Genomic DNA, 27,966 nt, shown 5'->3' on the forward strand with positions numbered 1-27,966 from the left:
CAGTTAGCTTGTTATTCTTGGTGGTTGACAACACCTAGCCAGTCGTGGAGATTGGAGGTGTTCTCGGTGAGATCTTGGAGGTCTTGTGGGAGCCCCGGGAAGCTTGTGTACTTGGTTTAATGCCCTCCAACCCGAAGATAGAGAAGTGGTAATCACTAGTGAGCACTTGAGTCTTAGTGACTCAAGGGGGAGCGACATCCTTGTGTGGATGCTCCAACGAGGATTAGTGGAGAGTGCCAACTCTTTGATACCTCGGAAAAAACTCGGTGTCCTCTTTTCCTACTCTTGTTACATTCCGCATTTTTCTTCTAGCATTTCCTTCATGCAAGTTTCAATTCTGCACTTTACTTATGTTCTATATGCTTGCATGTTTGTACTTATCTTTCTAGCTTGCTAGGTCGTCTAGTTGCTTTTATACATTCTAGGCTAAGGTTGCTCCTTGTTCTAGAAATCGGTAGTTGGTTTAGTTTTTTTTATTAATGCCCTATTCACCCCCTCCTCTAGGACCATTAGATCCTTTCAACAGCATTGAGCTAACTCAAGAATTTCTCTCCCACTTTAGCATCAAACACATAAAAGAAAGAGAATCAAAGACAAAGATCTACTCGCTGCCTTCTTCATAGTCCCCATCCCCATCTCCACTGTCGCTACCATCATCCTCTTCAGGAGTGCTTTCCTTGGCGCCTTCCAAGTCTTGTTCCTCTTCTTTGGTATCTTCTTCTTCTCATTGATCATGTGAAGTTTCAGCACCTCCTGCAGCATCCTAGGCCTCATCATACCAAGCCCACGGGTTTTCAAAGGCTTCAGGCTCGCTTACTTCTTCTTCAGAGGTGATTGAAGAGCAAGGAGGCTTAATCTTTAAATTAGTATAAATAGTCTTTTGCCTCTCCTCAATCTTCCTCAACCTCATATTGGTCTTATCTTTGTGCTCCTTTATCTTCACGACATTATGAGTGCAGACATTGAAAATAGCATTGAGTGCATTCTTGATAAAAGATGGAGAGCCACGTGAGGAAGATGTTCATCTTGGTGCCACCCTTTGTGTTTCACTAGGAGCCGACCTTGGAGGAGCCAAAGAAGGCGGCGGTGGAATGGATGAAGTTGACTTGGAGCTCACTAACCTCATCCTATAGGGCTCATGCTCCACTTCCTTGAAGAAGTTTTTCTTTGTGACCTTTTCAATCATGTACATGATGTATAGTGTATAGGCACAACTCTTGCTAGGTGTGTAGGAGGTAATGTGGATTTCCTCCCAAAGAAAGTCCACCACACTAAACATATCACCTTCATTGGACATTCTAGCAAGTAAATTTCTTGATATACCTTGAACTATAGTGGCATCGTCACTTTTAGGATTTAAAGTGAGACAAAACAAGGAATTTAGACACTTGTAAAAAGGCCTCATACCTTTGGTTAAGCCATATGTCACTTCACCATGATTTTCATACATAAAATCCATATCTTCGGTGGAGAGTTGTTCTTCAACATGAATCTTTGTCTTGCTCGTGTCACGGACATCAAATCCAAGATAACGAGCAAAAGTCTGATATGAGATCTTGTATTGCTCTTCTTAGATCATCCAAAATATGGTTTGATTTTCCTCATGGTCATAGTAAAGAGGGCATAGAACTGCACTATGACTTCCACACTCCAATCACACTTTAGACCCATGATGTTTTTGACCCTTTTGTCCTCACAAGCTGAAATTACTTCATTGAAAGTAGGATCATCCTTATTTGCCATGTAATCCTAATCTATCCACTGCATTGGAGTGACTGACTTCTTCTTTCTGAGGGCACCGTCTCATAAAAATCTGCTTGGAAATCATTCCAAAAATGATGATCTGACACATTCTTCTCATATAAGAAAGGATCTCCATATCTATCTCTCTTGCACTTGCTTGATTTCTTCATGTAATCAACTACCGCTCTAGGTATTTGGTTTCCTGCATGTCCTGTAGGGCCTATAAAGCTTCAAAGGGTCCAAAACAGGATTTTCCTCTTGCTCCTCTTGTTCCTCTTCAATGTCATCTTGCCTTTGAGTCCTTGAACCGGAGGCCACAACCTTTCCTTTTCCTCTCCCTCTTATTACTTGCATATTTGTTCTGCCACGAGGCACATTTGTGGTTGGTGCTGGCTCATTAATGTGAATACCTACTGATGAGACCAATATCTTCCGACCAACCTTGCAAACGCGACCATGTCCACACGGTTGCCACTGCCATTGCTACTGCCACTGCCCTCAGTTTCCTGCGGAGGAGCATCACTTTGTGCTAGCGGATCATGCCTGGCTTTTGTTCTCTGGTGAAATGCATGACCAACAAAACGATCTCCTCCCATCTTAAGAAGTCTTGAGATACACATGAAAGATATGCTTGAGATACGAGAAGATTTGATCAAGAATGAATTGAAGAAGGATGTGTCTAATGCATTTGCAAGCCCTTAAGATATGTGAATCTAGGAAGAAAATAGAGCATCTTTACCAAAGGGATTTGACTCTAAGGCATGGTATTGAGAGATCGGGTGGATCGAACTTGAGATGTATCTTTAGGTTAAACGAGGTACTCGAAGATGATCCATAGGGTAGGTCGGAGAATCCGAGCACCGGAGGAAGTCTCTAGGTGAAGAACTTTGGAATCCCATGATCAAAGCTTGAGATCGCCAGAGGAGAGGATCACCAGAGTGGAAGGGGGAGAAAGGAGTTGAAAAGATGTAATGAAGAGGTATTCTCTCAGGGTGGAGGTTACAGACTGGATAACCCGGAGACTTCGGGTGTCTCAGGGTGGAGTTATAGACTGGATAACCTGGAGACTCCGGGTTGGATTTAAACTCCAAACCGAGAAGCTCTCCCTGAGGGGAACCCGGACACTCCAGGTTGAGTGACAGAATCCGGAGTATCCTAGTGGACCCCGAGACTCCAGGTTCTGTCAACTCGACAGAGCCAGCAGAGCCTAAGGGCCTCCAGAATCCAGATATTCCGGGCTAGGCCGAACCCTCCGGGTTCTAGAGAAAGGCTGAGACAGAATTTGGAGATGAGATTCGATGAGGATAATTGGGAGATGGATTGTTGGACATATAAGATATTTTTACCACTTGTGATCAGCCAACAAACAACAAGACAAAGCTATGATCACAAGTAGTAAATTATGATCATAAGATCAAAGAATCAAATATTTTCAAAAATAGCACTCAAAAGAAATTTTTGCAAACCTCTAGCTATCAAAACTACAAAGCTAAAACAATCAATTGCATGCAGTATATCAAGCCACATTGTGAGAAAAATATCAATATAGGAGGTTAGGCTCTGATACCAATTGAATGTACGTGATATCGCCTAGAGGGGGGGGGGGGTGAATAGGCGTTTCCTGAAATTTAAAACTTCACAGCGGATTACATAGTCCGGATACTTCGGGTCAATCCGGAGACTCCGGGTTGTACAGGACCCGGATACTCTACGTGAACCCGGATAGTCCAGAAATAACAGGAAATCGAAAACTATGAATATTTAAGCAAATCTAGTTGATTCTATCAGTTACCACATGTTCTAATTAATGTATGAGCTTATTTTCGACAACCACTTGCGGTCACAAACTCACAAACAAGTAGATTGAGGCAAATCGCCCAAAAGATCAACTAGAACAAGAAAGTTATGCAAGAAAGTAAAGAAGACAAGTATTTATTTCCCAAAGTTCGGATCCAACGAACCTACTTCTCTGTGCTCACAAAGAGCCGAGTCTCTCTCAACCCTTATCCTCACTGAGCGACCACAAAGATCAAGCTCGGGGCTTACACAACCTTCCTCTTCCCTTGTGGAGGTGAGGATGACCTTCACAAACTTTCCGGGGCACTTCACAAGCTTGGGTGCTCTCCGGGTGACGCCTAACCATCTAGGAGCTCGGAGCTCCAAGAGTAACGAATGCGAGTCGATGGCTTGATGAAGAACTCAAGTGCTCAAAAGATAGATTTAAGCTCACTAGCACTCAATCTCACTTTCCAACCCACACTCTCAAATCCTTGCTAGAATTAATGCACTAGAGGAGTGGGAGGGCTCTAAAGAGGCTATGAAGTCTTTTGTTTCGAGTTGGTTCAACAGCAATGAATGAGAAGGGGAAGGGGGTATTTAAACCCAGCCCCCCAAAACTAGTCATTATAGTACTTTTTGACTAACCCGAAGTATCCAGGTTGGACTTCAAAAGCTTCACAGAGACCTCTGTTCGGAGACCTATCTGGAGGGTCCGAACCTTCACCATATCCTGGTGTATCCGGGTCTACTTGGAGACTTCGGGTTATGCACTCAAGCCCAAACAGAGAGCTTAACTCGGAGTTTAACCCGGAGACTCTAGGCCATTGACCAAAATTTGAAGTATCTAGGACAACTTGGAGAATCCGGGTTTAACACTTAGGTACTACACGAGCACCCTGCCCGGAGCCTTACCCAGAGGTTCCGGCAACCCGGAGACTCAGGGTCAGCTCGGACACTCCAGGTGCAAATAAACAATAAAACTTTTCCCGTGTCCGTAGGGTGATTATGTCTCTCATATTTGGTCTAAAAAAGTCATTTGAGCACTGAGACATCTTCAAGTCAACCTAAACTCATCCCTCTTGATAGAACGGCATTGCTAAACTCAAGTTCAAAAATAAAAATAATTTAAACCTAATGATTAACTACATGCATCTTCTCTTTTCCTTTTTAGGGATGCCAACGTCGTTTAACTTCTCCAATGGAACTAAAACATGTTAATTACCTCAATAAACGCATTAGCCCCTTAATCTTTTGTCATCAATTATCCAAAACCCACATAGGGGGCCTAGATGCACTTTCAGGTCTATCTCGCCTTTGCAAGGGAACATATCAAGCTAGTGGATCGAGGAAAGGGGTTAAAAGAGACCCGGCTCCTTGGAGCATCTTCAATGGAGACGTAGGATTCACGGTGGTGAATACAAACTTCAGGAAACAAATCTTTGTGTCTCCACTTTGGTTTGTTTACTTTTGAGTTCTTGCTTTGATTTGTGATTTCCACTAGATCTACTTGATTGTGCGTACTTGTGAGTGCAAGCGCTTTGTGGATCTGCTAGTGGGTATCTCCAAACGCATATCTCATTGTTTGGTTTAAACTAGAACTCATTAGACATAGTTTACATTCGAGTTGCCTCTGTTTTTGCGAAAGGTCTGCATAAGTGCGAAGGCTCCATAGAAGTGCGGAGAGTCCCCAAAATTTGCGGAGACTCCACTTTTAACTAATCCACTGCAAGTTTGTTTGAATTGCAGAGAAACGCCTATTCACCCCCCTCTAGGCAATATCTTAATCCTTTCATAAAACTCGAAAATGGGGTCCGCCAAGTTTGGTTGGAGATATGCGTACGTTTGAATTCCCCTCCCACCCCTTCCCATGCTATTTGGCCACCCCCAGGTGGACACAGGCGCCAGAAAGGGAACGCCACATGATATTGCTGGTTGGGCTGGAAACGAGCCGAGTTGAACCTGGCTCGATTCAGCTCGTGAAAACTCGATGAAGTGCTGGCTCGACTTGGCTTGGCTAGGTTTGTAAACTAAGCTAAAAAGCCAACTCGGCTTGGCTCAGTTGCTGGCTCGAGCTAGCTCCCGAGGGATCGCAAGCCTGCCAAATCACAGTTTCACAACACAACATTATAGATTCACAGCACAAGTGCCAAATCACATATTCGAGGGGAGTGTTAAGGGGCACACATGGATTCGAGCGACGTTAGGGTCTCATCTGTAAGAACCCTTTCCTGGGATCACTTATGCTTCTTGTATCAATCTCTGGATCAAGTAACTTATACACATAGTATAACAATTATGGCATCACAATCATACATCGTATATAAAATTATTAAGGTTACAACAGTACGAAAGGTTTTAAACTATAGGGTACATTACAAACCTGGCCAACAAGCTAGCAAAAGCACAACAGAACAACAACCCAAAGCCATAGGCAGCTAGTGTGTGAATGTGACCGCATTAAGGCATTGTACGATAGTAATATAGATAATGACAGGTAATCCTAGGGTGGCATGGATTCAGGATAATGATGTTTAAGGCATGGCAACTGTTTGATATGATTTAACTACTTCAAGCAGTTGAAATAGCACAATACATAGCACATGTGATGATAAGTCCAATTTTAAGTTGATCAATCAGATAATTTGAAAACTTGGGTTCAAATGATCAAGGGGATAGATCTTGCCTTCTTCTAAGTCTTCTTCTAGTCCTTGGTTGAAGTCGGGGTTCTCTGGTTCCTCTATGAATTCCTTCGGCTCTGCAAACACGATTATGATCAACGATGACCTATACTAAAGAAGAATCAAATAACACAAAATAGAATATCAAATGAGCCCTAATGGATATCACAATGTGATAAAAAGATAGATCTTGAATTTAGATGAATTTATGCGAAAGAATCGTTAGAATCGAAGTCAGAACGGAGAAGTTAGGACTTCAGGAAGATTTAATCTAAAATTAAATATAGAAATTACAAAATAACACTATTTATGGGTGGGGCCCACAGAATAGTACCCTCAGCTAGGCTAGAATGGGATTGAGTCTAGGCTTGGGCCTGAACAGAGGCTGGCCCATCGAGCAAACAACTAAGGCCGTTGTGGGCCTAGGCGGAGGCTGGCCCACGGGGGATGGCCTCGGGCTTGCTGGGCTACGCTAGCAGGCTAGTCCACCAGCGGCTGAGCCACGCCAGCAAGGCCAGAGGCCCAGCTGTGTGCGTGCGCTTGCTGGCAGAGCAGAACAGCGACGGAGGGGAATAGAGGCCAGTGACGAGGAATTGTGGTGGTACGTTGCCGGAGGCTCACCGGAATCGCACTATCGCTAGGGTTTCACAACGATGAATACATGTCGGGCATCTACTCGAGACTAGGGGGGCTCATTTTGGGGCTTACCGATGGCAGGCACGGTCAGAACGACGTAAGACGATGATGGAACAGAAAATTGAAAGGATTGAGATGTCGCCTAGAGGGGGATGGATAGGCATTTCCTTGCAATTCAAATAAACTTGTAGTGGATTAGTCAAAAGCGGAGTCTTCGCAAATTTTGTGGACTCTCTGCACTTATGCATAGTCTCTGCACTTTTACGGACCTTCCACAAAAACAGAGGAAGCTCGAATGTAAACTACGTCTAATGAGTTCTAGCTCAAACCAAACTTGGTGATATGCATCGTGAGGTATCCATTAGCAGATCCACAAAACACCTGCACTCATAAGTATGCACAACCAAGTAGATCTAGTGGAAAGCACAAACCAAAGCAAGAACTCTAAAGTAAACAAACTGAAGTGGAGACACACAGATCTATTTCCCAGACTTCGGATTCACCATCGTGAATCCTATGTCTCCATTGAGGAAGCTCCAAGGATTCAGGTCTCTTTCATCCGCTTTTCTCGATCCACTAGCTTGGTCTCTTCTCTTGCGGAGGCGAGATAGACCTTCACAAACTTTCCCATGGCTAAGTATGGGAGCTCGTCGGGCGACGCCTAGCCGTCTAGGAGACTTCACCTCCAAGAGTAACAAATGCTTCACGAATTGCTTGACGAAGCCTACAAGTGGTAAAGGACGGATTGCTCCCTCTTGTGCTCTCAAACACCAATCTCTCAACCTAACTCTTAGGATTTCTCACAAATCATGTACACACCTCACAAAGAGGGGCTAAAAAGAGCTCTACAAACCTTTGCCTTATTTGTGGATGTGAGAAACACTAGCACTAGCATCAAAACCACCTCCAAATGAAGGAAGGGGTATAAATACCCCACACATAAGAACTAGCCGTTACAGTCAGAAAGGTACGGAGTCTTCACAAAAATTTGTGGACCCTTCGGACTTTAACACAACTAGACGTTATTTAAAAAAACTAGCCGTTAGACTTGGAATTTTTGGACCCTCCGCAAAAATGCGAATCCTCTGCAAAAAAGTGCGGGCACTCCGTAACTTAACAAAACAGCCCAGGTCACCGTAGTGAAAATGCTATAACTTTTTACTACAAACTCCGATTTCGATGATCTTAGACTCTACAGAAAGTTTATTTGTAGAGCTATCCATCCCAACCAAAAACAAGCTCCAAGACCATTAGGTGCAAGTGTTATGACAATTGTTTCACTCAATTTAATACTTAGGTTTGATTAGTTTGAGCACCGAGACTTGTCAAATCAGTCTATGTTGCATCCCTCTTGATAGAGAGAAATACCTATACTAAAGGTCAAATGTGAAATCTATTTCAACCTCTTGAGCTTGGTCAACTTCAACTTGCCACTACTTTTCAATTTCACTTCATGAGGGTGTGACCTTTTCTTATCTCTTCTTCTTGAGCACGTCCTCCTTGAGCTTGTGATTTGGGATTCTTAAACACATATGGTCAAGAATCAAATTGACATTCTCAAGCCACCTAAAATTTTATGATTCAACAATGATTTGATGCTTGACAATATATGACTACTTATGGCCTTGATCGGCCCCTCGGCGTTAGGCCAATACTTGCCTCACATCAACAATATGCATTCATTGAATTCCATTTCTTCAATAACATGATCCCTGCTTGAATATTTACTTTTATATCAATCTTGTGGTCAAACAAGCTTCCATGTTGATTTTTCCTGAATTGCTAAGCCCTTGATCAATTTTGTTTTTTCTTGATTAAGAATACCATCAATGTGACGAAGTAACCTATCATTGTAATTCCCTTTGATTTACCATTGCTCTTGATCATATATCTCTTCATCATCAATATGCACTCATGTAACTATTTCTTCAACTTAATATTCATTACTTGTGCTCTTCGAGCTGAACACCTACAACTACTGATTCTAGGAAGCTCCAAGGCACAAAGGCCGGCTCAACAGAGGGCAAGGAATAGCGCCGATTGTGACCACAACATGACGATGGGGAAAAAATCCCATGACCAACCTCGCCACGCGAAGGTGGGTCACATGGTGAAAAAAGGCTACCTAGGGGGAGTAGGAGGGTTAGGGAAGCTCCCGAGCTCAGAGACTGTGAAGGAAAGGACGACAGCCGACGGTGAGAAGCTTATAGCGGTGGCGGACTGCTTGGCCTTGGGTCCGCGCGCTTGCTCCTGACGTCTGGATGAAGACGGGCAAGCCACATGTGGACGGTGAGCTCCTCTTGCTCCTTGGATACTCACGGGGAAGAGGCAGTGACGGCATGGTAGCAGCGGCGGTGAGATGCAGATGGGAGAGAGAAGAGGGAAAAGGGGGTCAGCGTGCCTATTTTATAGGAGGGGGAGCAGGAGGTGGCAGCTGTGAGGTGGCGTGATGCGTGTCTCGGTGGTAGCACCTACTAGAATTTGCATGGCGGCGGCGGCACTGCACCGGCCTTCCTCACGCACGGTCACCAAAGTCGTGGTGCGCCAGGCTTTTTGGTGCACGTGAGCTAAGAGCAGGGAGAGGGGGGGAGTGGCTGGAGAGGGAGAGAGAGCACTGAAGTTGTCAATGGCATTGAATGCACCAGCAGTAGTGGCGACTAGCAACAACACAGTGCACGTGTGTTGGAGGAGCGAGAAGAGAGCGGGCGGCGTGGGTCTCGTGCGTCGGTGAGAAAGAGGAGAGCGGGTGAGTGCGTAGCTGTAGGCTGATGCGTGCGTATGAGTTTTGGGCCAGGTGAGCACGGGAGCTAGGTTGGGGGGAGTGTGTCGCGACGGCCCACGCGTGCGCAGAGGGTGGATGAACGCCAGGCCGGCTGGTTCGCGTTACTAGGTTGCGCAGAGAGAAGAAAGACAGAGGCAGCCCAAGAAGAGAAAAGATTTTGGAATTGATTTAGAAAAGATTCAAATAGATTTATTTGAATCTGGATTTGAATTTGAATTTGGCAATAATTCAATATGAGTATTTGAATTAGAATTTGGATTTGAAACTCCTGACTTTTGGAGAGGTTTTGAATTCAAAAGAATTGAATTAATTTGGAAATCAGCTGAATTGAATAAACCAGAATGCATATGATAAATTTATTGCAAGGATTAATTTAGAAATTAATTTTGTTCTCTTTAGAATACTTAGCCAAAATAATATATCTGAATATATACATACATGCATATATATATATATATTCAAATATATATTTTCTTGATTTTATGTTGTTTTAAATAATTAGTTTTTTAAAAAAGGAGTAATTTTGCTATAATCTAAATGCTAAAACTCAGAATGTTATATCGTCCTCGATGTCGTCGGTGGCCTGCAGGATTTGCTCGATGTTAGTGGTCTTCCCCAGGGAGGTCGGCACTACGGCAGCCAAGCATGACCCCCTGCGACGGGCACTCCCAGTTGCCCGCCACCCTCTCGGGACCCCCGCCCTTGCTCGTAAGCCGCTCAGGCACCAGACCACTAGGTCGCCACCGTCGCCGACACACTACAAACTCGCAGTGTCACACCTGCATAGAGAGAGAGGGAGGAGATCAGAAGCAGAGTCATGTGGGAGTTTGGGACTTAGACTGGAGGCCTGGAGCTACGTATCTGCTGCCTGTGGGCTACGATGCTGGAGGCCTAGAGATGGAGTGTTGGGCTGCTGCCTGTTGGCTGCTGGGCCGAGCCGAGGGTCCACGGGCTCGGTCTGGCTTGTGGGTGGTTCGCGAGCTAGCTCAGGCTCGTTTCGATTCAGAGAAGAGCCAGTAAGGTGGCTCCAGCTCGGTTCGTTTGGACAACAAGCTGAGCTAAGCCCCATCTCACCTCGTCTCCACAAGCCTAAACTAGCTCGTGAGTCTTGAGCTTTTTGTCCAACCCTAATTGCTGGCTTCCCTATTGGGTCTAGCCTAGTTAATTAGTCCAAACTAGATACGGCTTGGCATTTCACGCTTTGGGCCCAACCTGCCATATTTTTGATTCAGATAAATTGAATCATCACATGCCTTTTACTGCTATCTTTATCACTGCTAATTTATGCATATATGGCAAAATAAAATCAGATCCTTATATGACACACTTGGAAGAAGAATAATTTGGAAGCTTTAAGTGGATACTCCCTTAGGCGCATTGTCCTACATTGGACTTTGAGATTGGTGGCAAGAGAGGATAGGTTTATGAGCTCTACAGAATTGTGGATTTCCCCGTGTGTGTTGGCAAATTTCCCTTGTGGTTTCGGTCGAGATGCAGCGAAATTGCGGTGTATCCCGTGTGGCAAGGGAAACATATCGGTGTTTCCCATAGTACTTTAGCTACGGGGACATCAAAGACAGCATGGACTGGACAAATGATATATACCATACCGGGAAAGGTACAAGATCGAATTCCCATGCTATACTTGTGAATTATTTGCTAATAACTAATTGTGACGATTTGATATATGAAGCTACTTTGAAAGAGCAAAGACATCTCCAGCCAAGACAATATTAACTAGTACTACAACCTGTGTATGATCACCGAGGGAAGTGATTTTATATTTTTATTGTGTACCAAAATCCTCCAGTTCAATGTTTATACCCTCACAAAAAATCTCCCTAAAAAATACTGGCTAATTCTTGGATTCACGCACCAGATAAGGACGTACACTGTACCAAAATCCTCCATTTCAATGTTTATACCCCTCAAAGAATCTCCCTAATAAATACTGGTTAGTTCATGGATTCATGCACCAGAGAAGGATGTATACTGTATCAAAATCCTCCAGTTCAATGTTTATACCCCTCACAAATCTCCCTAAAAATACTGGTTAATTCGATTCATGCACCAGATAAGGATGCACACTGTACCAAAATCCTCCAGTTCCATGTTTATACCCCTCACAAAATCTCCCTAATAAATACTGGTTAGTCAATGTTTATACCCCTCACAAAATCTCGCTAAAAAATACTGGTTAATTCCTGGATTCATGCACCAGATAAGGATGCACACTGTACCAAAATCCTCCAGTTTAATGTTTATACCCCACAAAATCTCCCGAATAAATACTGGTTAGTCCATGGATTCATGCACAGAGAATGATGTATATTAGGTAATATTAATTACAGCGCACGCTGCCAATTTATCCCCAACCCTTTTGACTTTATATACCCATCGCAAGATGCAGCTCAAACACCGCAAAACATACACCTCTGCTCAAGAAACTTACCGGCAGGATCGAAGTGAAACTTCGTCAGAGTAGAAAGCAATGGCGGGAACAAACAAAGCCTTGCTGTGGTTTTGGCTCTTGATGCTGCTTGCCTTGTCATCTGGTATATACGCATCTCTCGTCTCTGAAAACTCTCATGCATTGCTTCTCAAGGATCCTTTGGTAAACAACCAAATAATTTGTCAGCGAAGTGCTTAAAATTATCTCCTGTAACCTCGATTCGTTTCACTGGTGCAGAAGAGGTTGGTGTGTCGGACGCCAGGACCTGCATTCCGGCGATTACCCTTGGCTGCATAAAGGATAGCACCTGCGAAAAGCCATGCATCAACGATGACAACAACTATACCAGCTGGTTCTGCAAAGACTTCTTATGCTTCTGTTGTCAGTTTGGTGACGGAACCCAAACAGCTGCTAGTCCTCAGCTACCCCATGCCCACAACTAAAACCATATGAAAACGGAAACAAACGAGGCACGTAGGAGGCCAGATAATTTTGATGTGTTGCGCCTGGGAAACTTGTGTTGTTTGATTGAAATAATAAGGCATGTGTTGTTCCCTCAATCTTGGGGGAGAATTTCTCAACTCTACTTATTCCACGATTTCGAGTCTTTTTAAGAACTAGCACGAAAAATCTGCGTGTTTTTCTTTAGCGCGAGAAATCACCGACAAAGAGGAGAAAAACAGAGCTGAAAGAAAAAAAACAATTTGTGCGAGCTTGCAAATGGGATATTCAATTTCCCATGCTTCGTAGCAAATTAACCCAAGAAGGCTGCTCAAATACAGTAGGCCTTTTACACTCGACTAGAGATCTTGCTGCATCATCTGTGTGCACCAAATATGCCTGGCTATCCTCACGATCCAGATCTTTTCCCTGCCTTTTGCGAATTCCCATGCATGATCCTACACAGACCCAGCCACACCCTCCAATCATCAAATCACATGTTTCGGTTACCAATTTGCTAAAGAAGAGCTCACCAAGGACCACCAAGTACATGTCTGCCAGACGTTGCTGCAAAAGCGAGAACAAAATAGTTTCGGAGATCTTGCCGCCGTACTCTACCATTTGTTTCTGCACGCCCCTATGATCCAATATGCCTGATATCTTCATGACCCTCCCATGATCTTTGCTCCTTTTCCTCCTGAATTCCCATGACCCAACCACACCTCAAGGCTTCGCATCTTTCGGTTACCAGGGGAGCCCCCTCAGTGCCAGTGGCGAGCAGAGATTAAATTTCATTAAATATTTGATAAAATATCTAATTCTAAAAAAAATTCGCTGATATATAAGAACTCACGTAATAGAGGACGAATAATAACTAAAATTTCATAGAATATCAGTCTTTTCGTCGGTAAAAAAAATATTGTCAAATGAAATTGAAATCTATGACGGCAAGTCCACACTCCACAGCATAAGACTACTTTCAATGGTTTCACTTCGAGGACGAAAATACTATCATGAAGGAATTTTCGTTCCTTCACGGTTTCTATCACGAAAAGAATTCTTAAAATCATTCATTTTAAGATAAAATTCTCTCTTCTTTTCTTTCGTCATTTCATTCGAAGTGAAGCTGTTAGAGATAAAAGAAAATAAAAAAATAAGAACAAAATAAAATAAAATAAAATAAATATAATTGAAGATGGTCTAACCAACCGGACTAGCAAGTGCAACCCATCAGGCAGTCAGTCAGGCAGGCGCCGCTCTGCTCCAACCAACTCCCCGGGAACAAGGGCGGGACCATCGCCATCTCACTTGCGTTCAAGTCCTGCCTCTGCGTTGCCTTTTCCTCGTGAGATTCCTCAGCCTCCCCGTCCTTATAAGCCACGGCAACTGCAGGCCCGAGAGTGTGCAGGGCATCGGGTGAGTGGGAGCTGTGCTGCGCTGAGCTTCCCCAATCCCCTTGTGGTTCGGCGCGGGGAGGCGGAGCAATGACGCGCCGCCAGAGGGCGCGCGGCAGCGAGGAGGTGAAGGCGGAGGACTTCGTCGAGTCGGTGCTCAACTTCGGCGGCGAGGAGGAGGAGGAGGAAGCGGATGCGGGGGCCCACGGGGACGGGCAGCCGGCGACGGAGTACAAGTCCAAGAACCTGGATGCCGAGCGGAGGAGGCGCGACAGGCTCAACAGCAACATCCTCGCGCTCAGGGCCGTCGTGCCAAACATCACCAAGGTAATGATCATGTTGAAATGATGATGCTTCCTCTTCCTCCCGCCATTCAGCGATGCACATCAGATGAGTTGAAAAATTCAGTCACCCTGATGCGTTGCGATGATTTTCTCTGCTGGTTCAGATGAGCAAGGAGTCCACCCTGTCGGACGCGATCGACCACATCAAGAAGCTCCAGAACCAGGTCCTTGAGCTGCAGCGCCAGCTCGCCGACTCGCCCGGCGAGGCCTGGGAGAAGCAGGGCAGCGCGTCGTGTTCCGAATCCTTCGCCCCCACTGAAAACATGCAGTATCAGGTAGTATCTGCTGCCAATAATCAATACTACCGGAATAGTTATCTACTGGTTGAAGGAGGATATCAGGACAATTTTGGACTCCAGAATCGAGTGCCGTGCACCTCTGGAACCTCAAATTCAGACCAACCAGTGGCGCATTTCATCGAATATGATTGCTCAACTCTACCACAATTTTGCAATATACTGATCTAGAACTTTTCAATTTTGATGATCAACACCAAGTGCTTGAATTGATATATTTTGTATTCGATTAGACTCTTATTTACTTGATCTAGTATAAAATTGTGTAACTTCAACTATCAACCTATCATTTACACAGAGGTTAAGCTCTGAAGTTTCTTAGAATGAATTTGGAGACATCGGTTACCTGTTCATCGCCATTTTCACCAGAAAGTTCAGCTGTAGTATACTACTGAGTGCTGACTCCTCACAGACTCACTATATTATATATGTCTACAGGGTCAGGTGGAGTTGGTTCCTCTGGGGCCATACAAGTACCACCTCAAGATCTTCTGCAAGAAGGCCGGCGTCTTCACCAAGGTACTGGAAGCACTCTGCAGCTACAATGCGCAAGTCACCAGCCTGAGCACGATTACATTCTACGGTTATGCAGAGAGCGTCTTCTCCATTGAGGTAAACTGATTCTCAAGAAACTTGACTGCTGCAGAACATTGCGGCTTTTACCTATCTGTTGAATCTGTCATTGCGAGTATTCCAGTGGTTAAATTTGTTCTTGTTTCTATGTGTAGGTGAAGGGTGAGCAGGATGTTGTCATGGTGGAGCTAAGGAGCCTTCTGTCCAGCATTGTGGAGGTCCCAAGCAACTGAGTTTCTAATAACACATAGAGTTCACATGTTTCAGTGCAAAAAAAATCTGAATTTTGAGGAAGAACTCTAGTGGTAAAGCGTTTGTGTTGGCACTGTAACAAGGGTACACGTCTAAGTGATAAAACTGACACGAAAAGACCGGATTTTGTGTTGGACTTGAACACAAGGCACAATGAACTTGTGAGTTACCCGAAACAAATGAACTTGTAAGTTGTGATTGTGAACAAACCTATAATCAAATCCATAATTCATCATCTTCTTTAGCATTTTTCTTTTTTGTCACTTTCCTTAAATCTTAAATGCCCTGTGGAAACTTTGTGTGTACTGTGCAGTACCAATTCATGCACGCAACACTTGAAATTAAGATTGCAGAGTATGTAGTAATGGTCAGTTTACGGATGTTGGGCTGTGATTATTTAAGCTGCCATAGAAAAGCAGTCATGCATAATGTCGTATTTGTTAAAATCATAGTATCAAGTTTTGTCAAATTCTGTTACACGAATACCTGGACGCAGACCATGTTTTCAACCGAATTTCATGCCACCTCAATCAGGACCAAAACCTGCATGAATGAGTTTCTAGGATTCATTGGGTCCCAAGGAAACCAAGAACGTGCTCTTGGGTACAAAAGGATCAAGAAATCAGGAGCTTACCATTGCACGATTTCTACCGAACTCAATCCAAGGTGGCAGCCTGACCGGAACAGCGGCGGCACCTTGCAGCTGAGGGAACGTGGAGAGGCCCTCCTCACGAGCAAGCCCGCGTCGAAGGTTCGCCGACGAACTCCCCACCGCAGGCTGCCACTGTCACACCCCGTAGCCACCGGCGGTGTGACAGATGGTACCAGAGACGTCGGTCCCCGGCCAGCGCCTCGCTGCGGGTTGATCGATCTATCCCTTCGACTTAGAGCTGTAAAATTCGGCCTTGGCTGTGACAGCTTCGACATCCCGTAAATCCCAATTTGATTGGCTCGGCTACAAAGGAGAGGCCAGGAGCATCGAGAAGGGGATCAACGAAATGAATCGAATCAGAGTTCCTCTTCTTCCTCTCGAGGTTTCCTCGGTGATTCCATCTCACATCATGGCAATCTCGCCGGTGGCCACGAGAATTGTATCCGGCGACAGTTCGTCGACTTCCTCACGTCCCGACCCTCACCGCCGGCTTCGGCGGCGCTTCACGGCGAGGAGGCAGGGGAGGGAGAAGAAGCTAACCGACTCCTAGGCCCCCAAACAAAACAAATTATAGAATAAAATAGAATAAAAATCGCTTCAAGATTCGCGCGGCCGGATGGATGGCGCTCAGGCGCGGACGCAGCGGGGCACGACTCCTCCACGTGGCCATGTAACGTGGGCCCCACACCCGTGAGGACTCGGCCACTCGTCTCGCTCTCATCCAATTACGCCCCTGTCTCTCTCAGATCTCTTCTCCCTTCGCTCGGCTTCCCCATCGTCGCCGCGAGCCTCCCGATCCCCTCCTCCGCCTCGCCGCCTCCCCTCGCGCGACAGGTGAGCAGAAAGCGAATAAAAATCCGATCTTTCTCGTGATTCTACACTCGCCGGCGCGATCTCTCGCGGGATTTTTCCGGTCCCGGGCCCCCGTCGCTTCGATCTGATCGGCGAGCGGTGAGAGAAGGGGGACGGCTTCCGATCTGACCCGTGTTTGCTCTTGCAGGTAGGTTCGGGGGCGGTCCTGGACCTGCCGCCGCGATGGATCGCGCCGAGCTCACCACCGAGCAGGTCAGTGCCTGGGATTGTTTACCTGCCCGAACCTGTTCTAGTGCTGAACTGTTGATGCTTGCTAGCTTCCGTGTGCTGGGTCTTTACAATTTGTTGGGTATGTGGGTCGGTTCAGGTGCCGCACATTTAGAGTCTGTATTGTCTAAAAATGATGCGCTTTGCGATTGAGCAGCCAAACGAGTAAAATTAGACAGATGATGTTGTAATGGTACTTGGAAGTATATTCGATTTCTTTCACCCATTTACGTTCAACATAGGCTGGCATTTTGCTGCGCTAACTCCAGACTGTACTCTAGCCATGGTGAATCCATTATGTTCTGCTAAACCTGTTGCGATCGAGATGGGATTTCTGTTACTTAAAAGAAAAAATGGCGTGCTGTTTCTGTATGGTTGAGGTTGAGGCACAGTCTAGGAGGATATAGCCTACTTTCATCGTGTTAAAAATGATGGATAACTAAACTGTGGGGTTAATACAGTACAAAATCAGTCCAGGCAGATATCCTAGGTGATTGCCCACTTGAGATTGACAAGAGTTCTGTTTCCAGGCAAATGTGCACACCTGTAATAGATGTCAAACGATGGCATACTGTAATGCCTCCTTTTTTTTCTTGCCAGGAACTGTAATACCTATTATGCTTGTTTGTGTCAATTAGCAGATAGAATTTTAACTCGGATGGGATCGGAAGAAATAAACAACAACCGGGAAACAACAAAAAATGTGTTGCGTAATAAAGAACTACAGGTTATCTTTCTTGTTGGGCAAAATCTTCTGGTCTATTTGTTCCAGAGATGGGTCTAGGTTCTAAGCAACATTGAACCTTTTTATTTGCTTTCTGTATTGGATATGCATCATATTTATTATAATAATTGGTACTGAACTACCGATACTGTCAATTCTTGTTGATAAAGTTCATGGGAAATTTATATTTTTCTAGCATTGATATATTACTTGTCATGTGTTAGTGCATTACATTTACAGAAAGGAAGACTGTCCTTTTTTATTAACATATGTGGATTCTGGTATTGTATTTCAAGGTTCTCAAACGGGACATTTCATGGGAGCATTACATGTCAACTAAGCTGATTTCTGGGACATGCCTCCAGCTTTTAAAGCGCTATGACAACAAATCAGAAAGCGAGCGAGCTCCTTTACTTGATGAGGTGCGTTGTTTTGTCATCCTAAATCATTGTGTGGGTAAAAAAGCTTAAGCACTATTCTATCGCTCCCTTTTGTTTGCAATCTTTCAGATTTAGTAGTATGCTGTCATTAGTGCTGTCTGCACCTTATGGTCACAATGTTATCCTTTTCTCATTCTTTTTTTTTTTTTGAGTTTCTTATCCTTACGAATTTGGGTTTCAAGACTCTGCTTTTAGCTTACATGTGAAGTTGATGAGGTGATCGGATTTGCATATTAGTGGTTCATTTTTTTTCTCTGTCTAAATCTATTCAGTGTGTTAGATGGGGTGTGTACTCAACATTTCATAGCTTTGTGGTTAAACAAGTCCTATTTGAACAATTGCCTTTTTCTCTTTTCCGCTCAGATAATTTTTACTGTCTATACTGCCTTATACTTGTCATTCAAAAAATATTACATTCTATTTGCTTAAGTGACTTTTACAAAATTTATTTATTCACTTGGGTAAATCTCTATGCTTGTGATTGGTTATCCTCAGTTAGTTTCATAACAGAAGGATCCTTAAAACTTTATTCTTACAGGATGGGCCAGCCTACATTCGAGTTTTCCTGAATATCTTGCGGAGCATCTCCAAGGAAGAAACTGTGGAATATGTGCTTGCCCTCATTGATGATATGCTTGCAAGTGCGCAACTATTCATCCTTTTTTTTTTGTAAAGAAAAATATGCATCTGCTTCATTAGACCATTTGGGCTACGAGTTATTTATATTACATTTTATTGCTACCTTTGTTTTTCAGCAAATCCTAAACGAGCTGCACTGTTCTATGACAAATCTCTGTCTGGTGAAGATATTTATGAGCCTTTCTTAAGTTAAGTATTCTCTATTTGCTTAATTCTTCTATAATTTTTTAATCTTATTATTGGAAGGAATCCGCACATTTCATCCACTGGGCAAATAGATTGACATACAACGTGACTAGTTTCTTGTGCCTCCACCATCCTTTTGGAAAGGGATTTGGCGGATGACAAAACTTTGTTATTAGAACAGGGCACCTTCTGCACCTCATGGTCTGTTTTGTTTGAGGAACACCTTCACACTAGGATGAGTTCAGCCATCTTGTATTGGGTAGAACACTAATTTTGTGGGTTGAATGGGGTCATACAACAGATTTTGCAGAATGACCACATTCCACAAATTCTAGCAATTTCTTTCGACTAACCAAACTAAAGCTTGCATTAGCAGATCATTAGATGGCTCCAATTCACTAATCAAGCAGTATCCTGTAGTCTTGTATGACTCTTGGATGAGGTTGTTTGTCAAACCAAAGAGAACGTTAATTTATCATCTTATGAACATTTGACATATAGTGGCAGTTTAGTAGCTTGGATAAGCCCATCCTGTGTGTGGTGCTACCCGACATGGTTGAACTATAATCAGGGAATTCCCTATAGATCCCACCTTTTTCTCCTGGAGACCACATATCGTCCACAATCCCACCATTCAACCCCTTCAGCGGTTCAAATTATCCTTATCTTGGTCACTAGACTGTCCTATCAACCAAACACTTCATCTTGCACCATGCTAAGTGGAATGGCCTCATCCAGAAAAAAATTACACCCCCCCCCCCCCCCCGGCGCCTCTTCTATTTTACTTTGTCTTCTGGCTGTCATATTTAGCTCACAAAATTACAATTTTCAGATTGCTGTGGAAAGGCAACTGGTTTGTACAAGAAAAAAGTTGTAAGATATTGACCCATATAATAAGGTAAGTTCTGTTAAGATTCAAATGCTTGTCATGTGAATTTTCTTGATCTGTAGAATCTTACTTTGCTTTTATTATAGTGCGCAACCTAAGCTTCAGAATAGCATGCTTCCAAATGGAGAGGCTTCAAATTCAAAGAGCAAGCTTACATCAACGCAGGATGTGTTAAGAGGTTTGGTTGATTGGCTCTGTTCTCAGGTCAGAACACGTGAATTATTCTAGTTCATCATTGCTTTGTCTTTATATATTGTTATGCTATGAAACTACCATTCAGGAGTCCTGAACCAGTCTGATGTGTTTTACAGCTGAGGAATCCTACCCACCCGAACTGCTCTGTTCCTACTGCTATCCATTGCCTGTCCAGTTTGCTAAAAGAACCATATGTTAGGTCAATATTTGTTCAAGCTGATGGTGTGAAATTGCTCATTCCTTTAATATCTCCAGCTTCCACACAACAGTCGACTCAGGTGATTGCTGAGGCCCTCAATCATATAAGATGGAAGTGTTAAGCAAATATCCTTGAGGAGATATGTCTCATTTAGAAGGGTTATTAGAAGTTCAATTACAGATAACAAGCATAACTGTCTGGTGTTCTATGATTGTTGAACTAAATTGTCCATCTTTGTTCCTTCTTGTTCTGTGTTGTGCAGCTCCTCTATGAAACTTGCCTCTGCATCTGGCTCTTATCATTTTATGATGCAGCAGTTGATTATTTGTCCACTACTAGGGTTATGCCAAGACTCGTAGAGGTTGTCAAAAGTTCTACAAAAGAGAAGGTGAGGTTTGTAGTTTTTATGCCTTAGAATGTACATTTATTTCATATCAGAAATATTAACATTATAGAAAAATCGAAGGTTGTCAGAGTTGTCGTCATGTCCTTACGTAATTTGCTGGCAAAGGGTGCATTTGCTGCCCAGATGATCGATCTTGGATTGCCACAGATAGTACAGAATTTGAAAGCTCAAGCATGGACTGATGAGGTGAGGACCTTCCCAAACCTTTGGTGTTTAAATATTCCATAGGAAATTATGCATGGAACCTTTATATCTGACACATGATGTTTTAATAGAAAAAAATTTCAAATTGTCAACTGACAAGCATATGCTTTCTTAAAAATCAACCATCTGAAATAGAAATCCTTTTAATGGTTCAGGAAAAGGAAATTTTCACTTTGTCATGCATTTTTCTATTCAAGTTTCAGAATGTTTTATTAAAACTGGGGTTAGTGCTTAAACCTGGGTTTTCTGAATGTTGAGGCAAAAGACCTAGGGGCAAAGTACAATTTACTAAAAAAAATGTATATGTTCTGAATTTATCTCAATTTAAGCATCTATGTTGTTTCTATTACTTTGAACTGTAACTACAAACTGAGTCCTCTCCTCATAGTTCCTTTTCATGTTTGCTGAACTTTTGTGTGTGATCTGCTCTCCAACTCCCCAATGCAACCATGTTAGAACAGAAAAATTCGCATGATAACACTACAAAGAGTTGATGACTTGTGACATTGCGAATCACACACATTTTCACCATCTGTAGTATATAATGGAGGTTCCTTAGTTGCAGCTTCAGAAATTGGGACTTGTGAAATTTATGCAAGCATAGATACATGTGGATATATCAAGACTGTTATGTATTCAGTTGAGCTTCCACGTAATCTCTTTTGCACTAACAACGTTTGCTATTACCTGTCCACCCAGGATTTATTAGATGCACTGAATCAACTAGAAGTAGGACTCAAAGACAGCCTTAAGAAGCTGAGTTCATTTGAGAAGTACAAGCAGCAAGTTCTTCTTGGTCATCTTGACTGGTCTCCAATGCACAAAGATCCAATCTTCTGGCGTGAGAACATTAACAATTTTGAAGAAAATGATTTCCAGGTATGCCTTGTCCTTTCCTGAATGAAAAAAAAACTCATTTAAACATCTTATGGAACTGCCAGAGGAACATCTGGAGGTTTTTTATGCTTGTGCCCGTTTCAGGGCATTTCAATCCATGCAAACTTGTCGCTCAAAAAAGAAAACAGAAAAAAGAGAATAATGCCACTTGGGCTCCAATTCAAATCTAAGCTATTTTCTGAAGTTCAATTTGGATCGTTTTTTGCTCTATAATTCTGATGGAATGACACCTTCAAATTTGCAGATTCTACGTGTCCTCATGACAATCATCGACACATCAACTGATACAACTGCTCTTGCTGTGGCCTGCTATGACCTCTCACAGTTCCTTCAGTACCACCCTTCGGGCCGAATAGTGGTGGCAGACCTCAAGGCGAAGGACAGAGTTATGAAGCTCATGAACCATGACGATGCCGAAGTGAGGAAAAATGCGCTACTCTGCGTGCAGAGGCTCTTCCTTGGTGCGAAGTACGCTAGTTTCCTGCAAGCTTGAGACCGAGGAGTTTTTTGTATTTAGATCCAGAGAACCCCATGCCATTTTCCAGAATGGCGGAACATGATTGAGAAAGACCAAAAAAATTCTTGTCCAGTATACCGTATTCCTATTTGATTTCCGGAACCGATGTATAATAACTAATCAGCCATACCTCTCTCGATGTAATAAAGTGTATATGGGCTTGATTATTCTTTTGTTCCTCTGAACGGTGTTCTCCGAGGTGAAAAAGACAATTTATGTACATGTTTCTGCTATTCTACTCGACAACATTATTCGTGTACATGGTGTCGGTGGTTACTTGTTTGTAATTGTTCCAGAGATAAGTATGCCAGTTTATTCTCCTGCAGAGCTTGTACAACCCTTTGGTCTCTTCTGATTTTTTTACTCTTTAATTTTTTAGACTAGAAATAAATAAATTAGAGTGATTTAACTGCAGTGTTATTCGTTAGTGCAAGCACTACCTTACTGTTGATAAATGATCAATTTCATAATTGTCTATGGCTGTTATTCGTTAAATGTAATTTTGAAATGAGAAATATGATTCAATTTTATATGGTGATCGTTTGATTAACTTAGTAGATGATAGGGATCGATCGAATCTTTTAAAAAATTATATATTTTATAGAAGTATAGATAGACTTAGCAGACTAAGCCGCGGTACGGCCTGGAGCCCAGTCGCGTGCTCGGGCCTGTTGAATTCGCCGTCCGCCGGTAGCTGAGTGAAGCTGCCGAGTCCAAGAACCAATGCGAGTTGAAATCGATCGACACGATCCAATCATTGGTACGGATCACAATGCAATCCCCAATCCAAGTCCGTAACAGAATCATGCACACACCAGACTGAGTCAAATCGATAAGAACCGTGGGCAGATCGAGCAGCGCAGATTGAAGTCGCCGTCCGCCGCTAGCTGATCGAAGTTGCCGAGTCGAAGGGGAGTTGAAATCGACCCGAGATCGAATCATGGGAACGAATCAGGACGACGTCGACGGCTGCCTCGGAGGCGGGGCGGAGCGCATGAGCGGCCTCCCCGACGACCTCACCATGGTACCCAGGCAGGCCCCGCCCGGGGGGGGGGGGGGGCGGCGAGCGGGGCAGCTGCCCCGGGCCTCCAAATCCCAGGGGCCCACCGGCCACCGTGCGAGTTGGGACTTCAACACGCGCCCACGCGAGACTCCTAGAGCCCGACACGCGACGCAAGACGCCCACGCCGCCACATGATGCGACGCGCACGCGCACCCACGCCCCCACGCCGTCACGCAGTCGCCCACGCCCACGCCGCCACGCGCCGTGTCCGGCGTCCCACGTGCCCACCGCTGACTGCCGACTTGCCGAGCAGGCGTGGACGCGTGGTGCCTACTGCCGTCTGCGGTCTGCCGACTGCCGACGCCCGACGCGCGCCCACCGCCCACGGCTGCGAGCCTGCGACGCACCAAGAGCCCGAGACGCCGAGTGCCGAGTACCGACGCGGCGATGCCCGAGTCCCGACGGCCAGAGTTCCCGTCTTCCCGGAGCCGCACTGTGGTGGTGACTGGTGAGTAACTGAGTAGTGGTGACCGACTGACCGGTGAATGCAGAATGCGATAGTCGTTTTGTCCATGATTAATTCTCAATTCTCAAAGTATTAAGTATACACATCAATTGTTAATTTGATTTAATTTTCAGCGGGAAGACGGCAAGACGCCGAGACGATGGCTCATCTAGTCGTTGTAGTTGACGAATTGGTGATTGGAGACAACGGTGAGACGGCAATTTGATCTAATCGTTGAGATAATAACTCGTCTTAATCATCTAATTGGTGATACTTGTAGTCTTTCAACCACTAATGTATTTTCTTTTTAATTTTCAGCATATTCTTGAATTAATTTTCAGCATATTCTTGACAGATTTTTTAAGAGTAATACGAGCAGTTCAAAGATCCCGGATGAGTTGGCGATAGCTGTTATGGAGGAACAACCTAATGAGAATTCAGAAAACCAATGCCCTACAGAAGAAAATATTGATACCAATGGGGATGATAACAATGTGAGTGATCATGAGCATATATTTAATTCATCTGCTAGTGTTGATGAACAACCATTTTTTTCTATGGATATCTATATTTAACTCAAAGCATTTTTCGTATGCTCATTATTCTAGAACAATGAGCAATGGAGAGGTACATGACAGAAAATGGTTGGTTTATTCTAAGCATGTTGACAAAGTGTTTTGCTTCTGTTGTAAGATTTTCAAATCTAACAATATCAAAAGTTCATTAGGAGATAATGGATTTAGAGATTGGAGGCATCTCAGCGAAAGGCTCAAAGAACATGAAACTAGTGTGGAGCATATTACTAGCATGATGTCTTGGAATGAATTAAGTACTAGGTTGGGCAAAAATGAAACAATTGACAAAGATTTCCAACAGGAAATCACAAAGGAGAAAGAACGGTTGAAGCAAGTTTTGTTTCGAATAGTTGCCATTGTTAAATATCTTGGTAAAAAAAAATGGCTTTTAGAGGATCTAGTGAGCAGCTTTACAATGATACCAATGGTAATTTCTTAGCTTGTGTTGAGATGATTGCAGAGTTTGATTTGGTAATGCAAGACCATATTAGGCGTATTCAAAACAATGAAATTCATTATCATTATCCCAGTCACAAAATTCAGAATGAGTTGATTTCTCTTTTGGCTTCCAATGTTACAAATTCTATCTTAAAGATTGTCAAAGAGGCCAAATATTTCTCCATTATTCTTAACTGTACCCCTGATGTGAGTCATGAAAAACAAATGACTTTGATAGTTCGATGTGTTAATATGTCTAAGACGAAAACAAAAATTGAGAGTACTTTCTTGGGGTTTTGAAGGTGGATGACACATCTGGTTTGGGCTTTTTAATGTATTGCTTGAGTCTATGAAATCATTTGGTCTTAATATTGGTGATATAAGGGGTCAAGGTTATGACAACAGTTCAAATATGAAAGAAAAACATCAGGGGTACAAAAAAGGTTGCTTGATATCAATCCAAGAGCTTTGTATATGCCATGTGCTTGCCACAGTCTTAATCTCACGCTTTGTGACATGGCAAAATCATGTGTTAAAGCTATTTTATTTTTCGGTATGTCTTTATTTTACCCTATCATATAGTTATATGTTTCGTCTACATCTTGTTTTCTCTGTTTATGTTATTGTGTATCGGGACATGCTAGTTTTTCCATAGGATACATACAACTTCTATTTATTTGATATAAAAAAATACAACTATTGTTTTGAGCCAATACGATACATAAATATTTTAAAATTTATATTTAATAGGATCTCATTTTTAATCTCGTCCCAGGCCATCAAATATCAGGACCGGCCCGGTACCCAGGGCGACGTTGACGGCTGCCACGGAGCCAGGGTGGACCGCATCAGCGGCCTCCCCGACCACATTCTCCATAGCGTCCTGCTCCGCCTCCCGGGCACCGCCGACCTCCCCGAGCTCTCCTTCCGCTACTGCAGCGAACTCGTCGACGCCGCCCTGGCCGTGCACGCCGCGACGACAATCAGCCGCCTCGAGATCACCGTGCCGTACTGGTCGCGCGACGTCCCCGCGGGCGACCGCGTCTCCGCGTGGTTGCTCATCGCCTCGCAGGGGAGCTCCGGGTCTCGCTGCCCTACCCCTCCGGGACGACGGACGAGCGCTTCCCCTATGTGAGAGGGCTACATCCATCTACATGGACCTGCGGGGGCTCACCCTACGGTTCAGGCTGCACCCCACCGGCGCGTTCGAGGCGCTGGCCACCCTGAGGGTAACGGACACCCGCGAGCTGGAAAGCGTCTTGTCCCTACTCGCTGCCCGCACCTCAAGGAGCTCGTCCTCCAGTGGATCACCCTGCACCTGCAGAATGGAGCTCCTATCTTCTCCATATGCTCCGGCTCGCTGGAGCGGCTGGACATCAGCATGCATTTCGACGGTCGGCTCCACGTTGACGCCCCGGAGCTCCAAGCATTCTATCCGCACATCACGTGCGACTTCTGCATCGTTGCCCCCAAGCTCTCCGAGGTGTGCTGGTACAACTTTGACCATGACCCGATCCGCCATCATCTTGCAGAAGCCGGCGGGCACCATCTCCGGCGGCTGGAGATAGGAGCGGACTCTCCCGGATCGGTTTTGATGCGGCGATTGGACACCGTCGACGAGCTGGACCTGACTATCTACGTTGAAGAGGTGTGCCTAAGCGTCAAGCTAGCATATCGCATACGAACTGTGAGAATAAAAATCCCCTTTTTCCTCCGCGTTAAGTTTCACTCATTTGCTTGTTTGGTTTTTGCAGGGTATACAAGAATACGAGAGATTTTTGGAGGATACAAACAAACTTGCCAAGTGTGAGGTTTTGGTGGTAAGATTTGTGGAGATGAAGATTGAGCATGCCTTTAAGCCAGCTATGCTACATCTTCTTAGGAAATGTGCTGGCATAAGAAAGCTTGTGGTGCAATTGAGTTCTAGTATGGTACGCGCATCTAATTAATTCATTAATCCTTTTTTGGGGTTTAGATGTTCTATAAGGTTTTCTTGAGAGATACTTGTCTTATATTGCATTTTAAAATCTATTTTTCAGGATGATTATCCATGCAAGTTGCCATCAAGATGTCCGTGAAGTTTCATAGAGAATCGGAAGACACAAAAAGTTGCGTTGGGTTCACTCGAAGAAGTAGAAATAAAGGGCAATGGAGAAGTAGATCACAAAGTGGAACTTGTGAGGCTGTTGTGCAAATGCAGCGTGGTGTTTCAGAAGGAGCAATTTTATGATAGTTTTGGAGTAACTTGGGTCATCCATTTTTTAGATCGGACAATCAAAATCGGTGAGAATACTACCCATTATCTAGAGGTTGTATGAGTAGTATATGGGTAGGAGTATAGGTAGTATAAGGATATTTTTGGCAAAAAAGAAATGGCATCGAAGTTATATCGTGCAAATTCATGAGTTCAACGTATAGACTGGCCCGAATGATGAGAACCAGTCCAGCCCATCCATTTGACGGTGACTAGGGTTAGTTCAGGTCCGGCTCATCTATTTGATGGTGACTAGGGTTACACATGGCAACGGTGTCTCGATTAGCGGGGGAAGGTGGCGCCAGGAGCCATAGGGGAAGTCGGCGGCAGGAGTGGTAGAGGCTGTGAGGAATGAGGCCACGTCAGGGTGGGCACGCTTCTCGGTCCCCTGGGGCCCGCACAGACAACATCGTTCAACCAGGAGCTATGCCCGTAGCCCGGGGGAGGCGGTGAGGAATGGGGCCATGCCGACTCAAACAACGAGACGGTTGGTGTGGCAGCGGTGATGGGGATCCACATCACGCCTCTAGAGGGCCACATCATCCTCAACTTCATCTGTGAGTGCCCCTCCCCCCTTTCTGTTCCCTTGCTTGGTCGTCCTCTCATTCCAAATTCTGCTTCCTGGCAATGAGAACACACACACGGAGTAGCAGTAGTCAACTTTCCAGTGGCACATGCACACACACAAATGAAAATGCGCTTAGTCCTCCTCAACGGTGAGTTGGGTTTGCCTAATTAAGGAGGCATGTCCACCTTCACTCGCTACAAGAACACCCTTCTTTTATTTATGATA

At 44.2% G+C, this 27,966-nt stretch overlaps 3 protein-coding genes and 1 long non-coding RNA gene across 5 annotated transcripts in view; 3 read left to right on the forward strand and 1 right to left on the reverse strand.

Moving 5' to 3' along the window:
• Positions 1-22,657, forward strand: part of LOC133890435 (probable V-type proton ATPase subunit H) — a 58,894-nt gene extending 36,237 nt beyond the window's left edge. Inside the window, exons 2-13 of the mRNA XM_062330805.1 lie at positions 16,836-16,856; positions 17,023-17,087; positions 18,123-18,248; positions 18,805-18,907; positions 19,022-19,092; positions 19,922-19,989; positions 20,067-20,184; positions 20,292-20,453; positions 20,637-20,762; positions 20,841-20,966; positions 21,684-21,863; positions 22,126-22,657. Of these exons, the coding sequence (XP_062186789.1) occupies positions 17,058-17,087; positions 18,123-18,248; positions 18,805-18,907; positions 19,022-19,092; positions 19,922-19,989; positions 20,067-20,184; positions 20,292-20,453; positions 20,637-20,762; positions 20,841-20,966; positions 21,684-21,863; positions 22,126-22,374 (1,359 nt within the window). The 5' untranslated portion in view covers positions 16,836-16,856; positions 17,023-17,057 and the 3' untranslated portion in view covers positions 22,375-22,657. The remainder of the gene's footprint in view (positions 1-16,835; positions 16,857-17,022; positions 17,088-18,122; positions 18,249-18,804; positions 18,908-19,021; positions 19,093-19,921; positions 19,990-20,066; positions 20,185-20,291; positions 20,454-20,636; positions 20,763-20,840; positions 20,967-21,683; positions 21,864-22,125) is intronic.
• LOC133890436 (transcription factor UDT1-like) lies at positions 13,996-15,605 on the forward strand. The gene is made up of 4 exons (XM_062330806.1): positions 13,996-14,232; positions 14,354-14,524; positions 14,984-15,157; positions 15,274-15,605. The coding sequence occupies exons 1-4, from the start codon at positions 13,996-13,998 to the stop codon at positions 15,349-15,351; spliced, it is 660 nt and encodes a 219-aa protein (XP_062186790.1). The 3' UTR covers positions 15,352-15,605.
• Positions 14,369-16,831, reverse strand: LOC133890438 (uncharacterized). 2 transcript variants are annotated; one of them, XR_009904038.1, is made up of 3 exons: positions 16,005-16,831; positions 14,892-15,913; positions 14,369-14,504 (listed from the first exon to the last, which is right to left on the reverse strand). It is a non-coding gene; the product is annotated as an uncharacterized LOC133890438 (long non-coding RNA). The 2 variants fall into 2 exon arrangements; XR_009904037.1 differs by lacking the exon at positions 14,369-14,504 and having other exon boundaries at positions 15,151-15,355; positions 15,857-15,913.
• A 3,416-nt stretch (positions 22,658-26,073) lies between the features above and the next one.
• LOC133890333 (uncharacterized) lies at positions 26,074-27,132 on the forward strand. The gene is made up of 4 exons (XM_062330738.1): positions 26,074-26,148; positions 26,208-26,567; positions 26,674-26,850; positions 26,959-27,132. Exons 1-4 carry the CDS (start codon positions 26,074-26,076, stop codon positions 26,995-26,997), a joined length of 651 nt encoding a protein of 216 aa, XP_062186722.1. The 3' UTR covers positions 26,998-27,132.
• Positions 27,133-27,966: the final 834 nt, after the last annotated feature.

This window comes from Phragmites australis, chromosome 14 (assembly GCF_958298935.1).
Source record: "Phragmites australis chromosome 14, lpPhrAust1.1, whole genome shotgun sequence".
NCBI classification, from domain to species: domain Eukaryota; kingdom Viridiplantae; phylum Streptophyta; class Magnoliopsida; order Poales; family Poaceae; genus Phragmites; species Phragmites australis.

What these genes read in the sequence shown, in the direction of transcription:
- LOC133890436 (XM_062330806.1), top strand. Translation starts at nt 13,996, where the DNA reads ATGACGCGCCGCCAGAGGGCGCGCGGCAGCGAGGAGGTGAAGGCGGAG. An exon ending in CTGAAAACATGCAGTATCAG is followed by an intron (nt 14,525 to 14,983) that starts GTAGTATCTGCT and finishes ATATGTCTACAG; the next exon opens with GGTCAGGTGGAGTTGGTTCC. An exon ending in AGAGCGTCTTCTCCATTGAG is followed by an intron (nt 15,158 to 15,273) that starts GTAAACTGATTC and finishes TTCTATGTGTAG; the next exon opens with GTGAAGGGTGAGCAGGATGT.
- LOC133890333 (XM_062330738.1), top strand. Translation starts at nt 26,074, where the DNA reads ATGGACCTGCGGGGGCTCACCCTACGGTTCAGGCTGCACCCCACCGGC. An exon ending in TGACTATCTACGTTGAAGAG is followed by an intron (nt 26,568 to 26,673) that starts GTGTGCCTAAGC and finishes TGGTTTTTGCAG; the next exon opens with GGTATACAAGAATACGAGAG. An exon ending in TGCAATTGAGTTCTAGTATG is followed by an intron (nt 26,851 to 26,958) that starts GTACGCGCATCT and finishes TCTATTTTTCAG; the next exon opens with GATGATTATCCATGCAAGTT.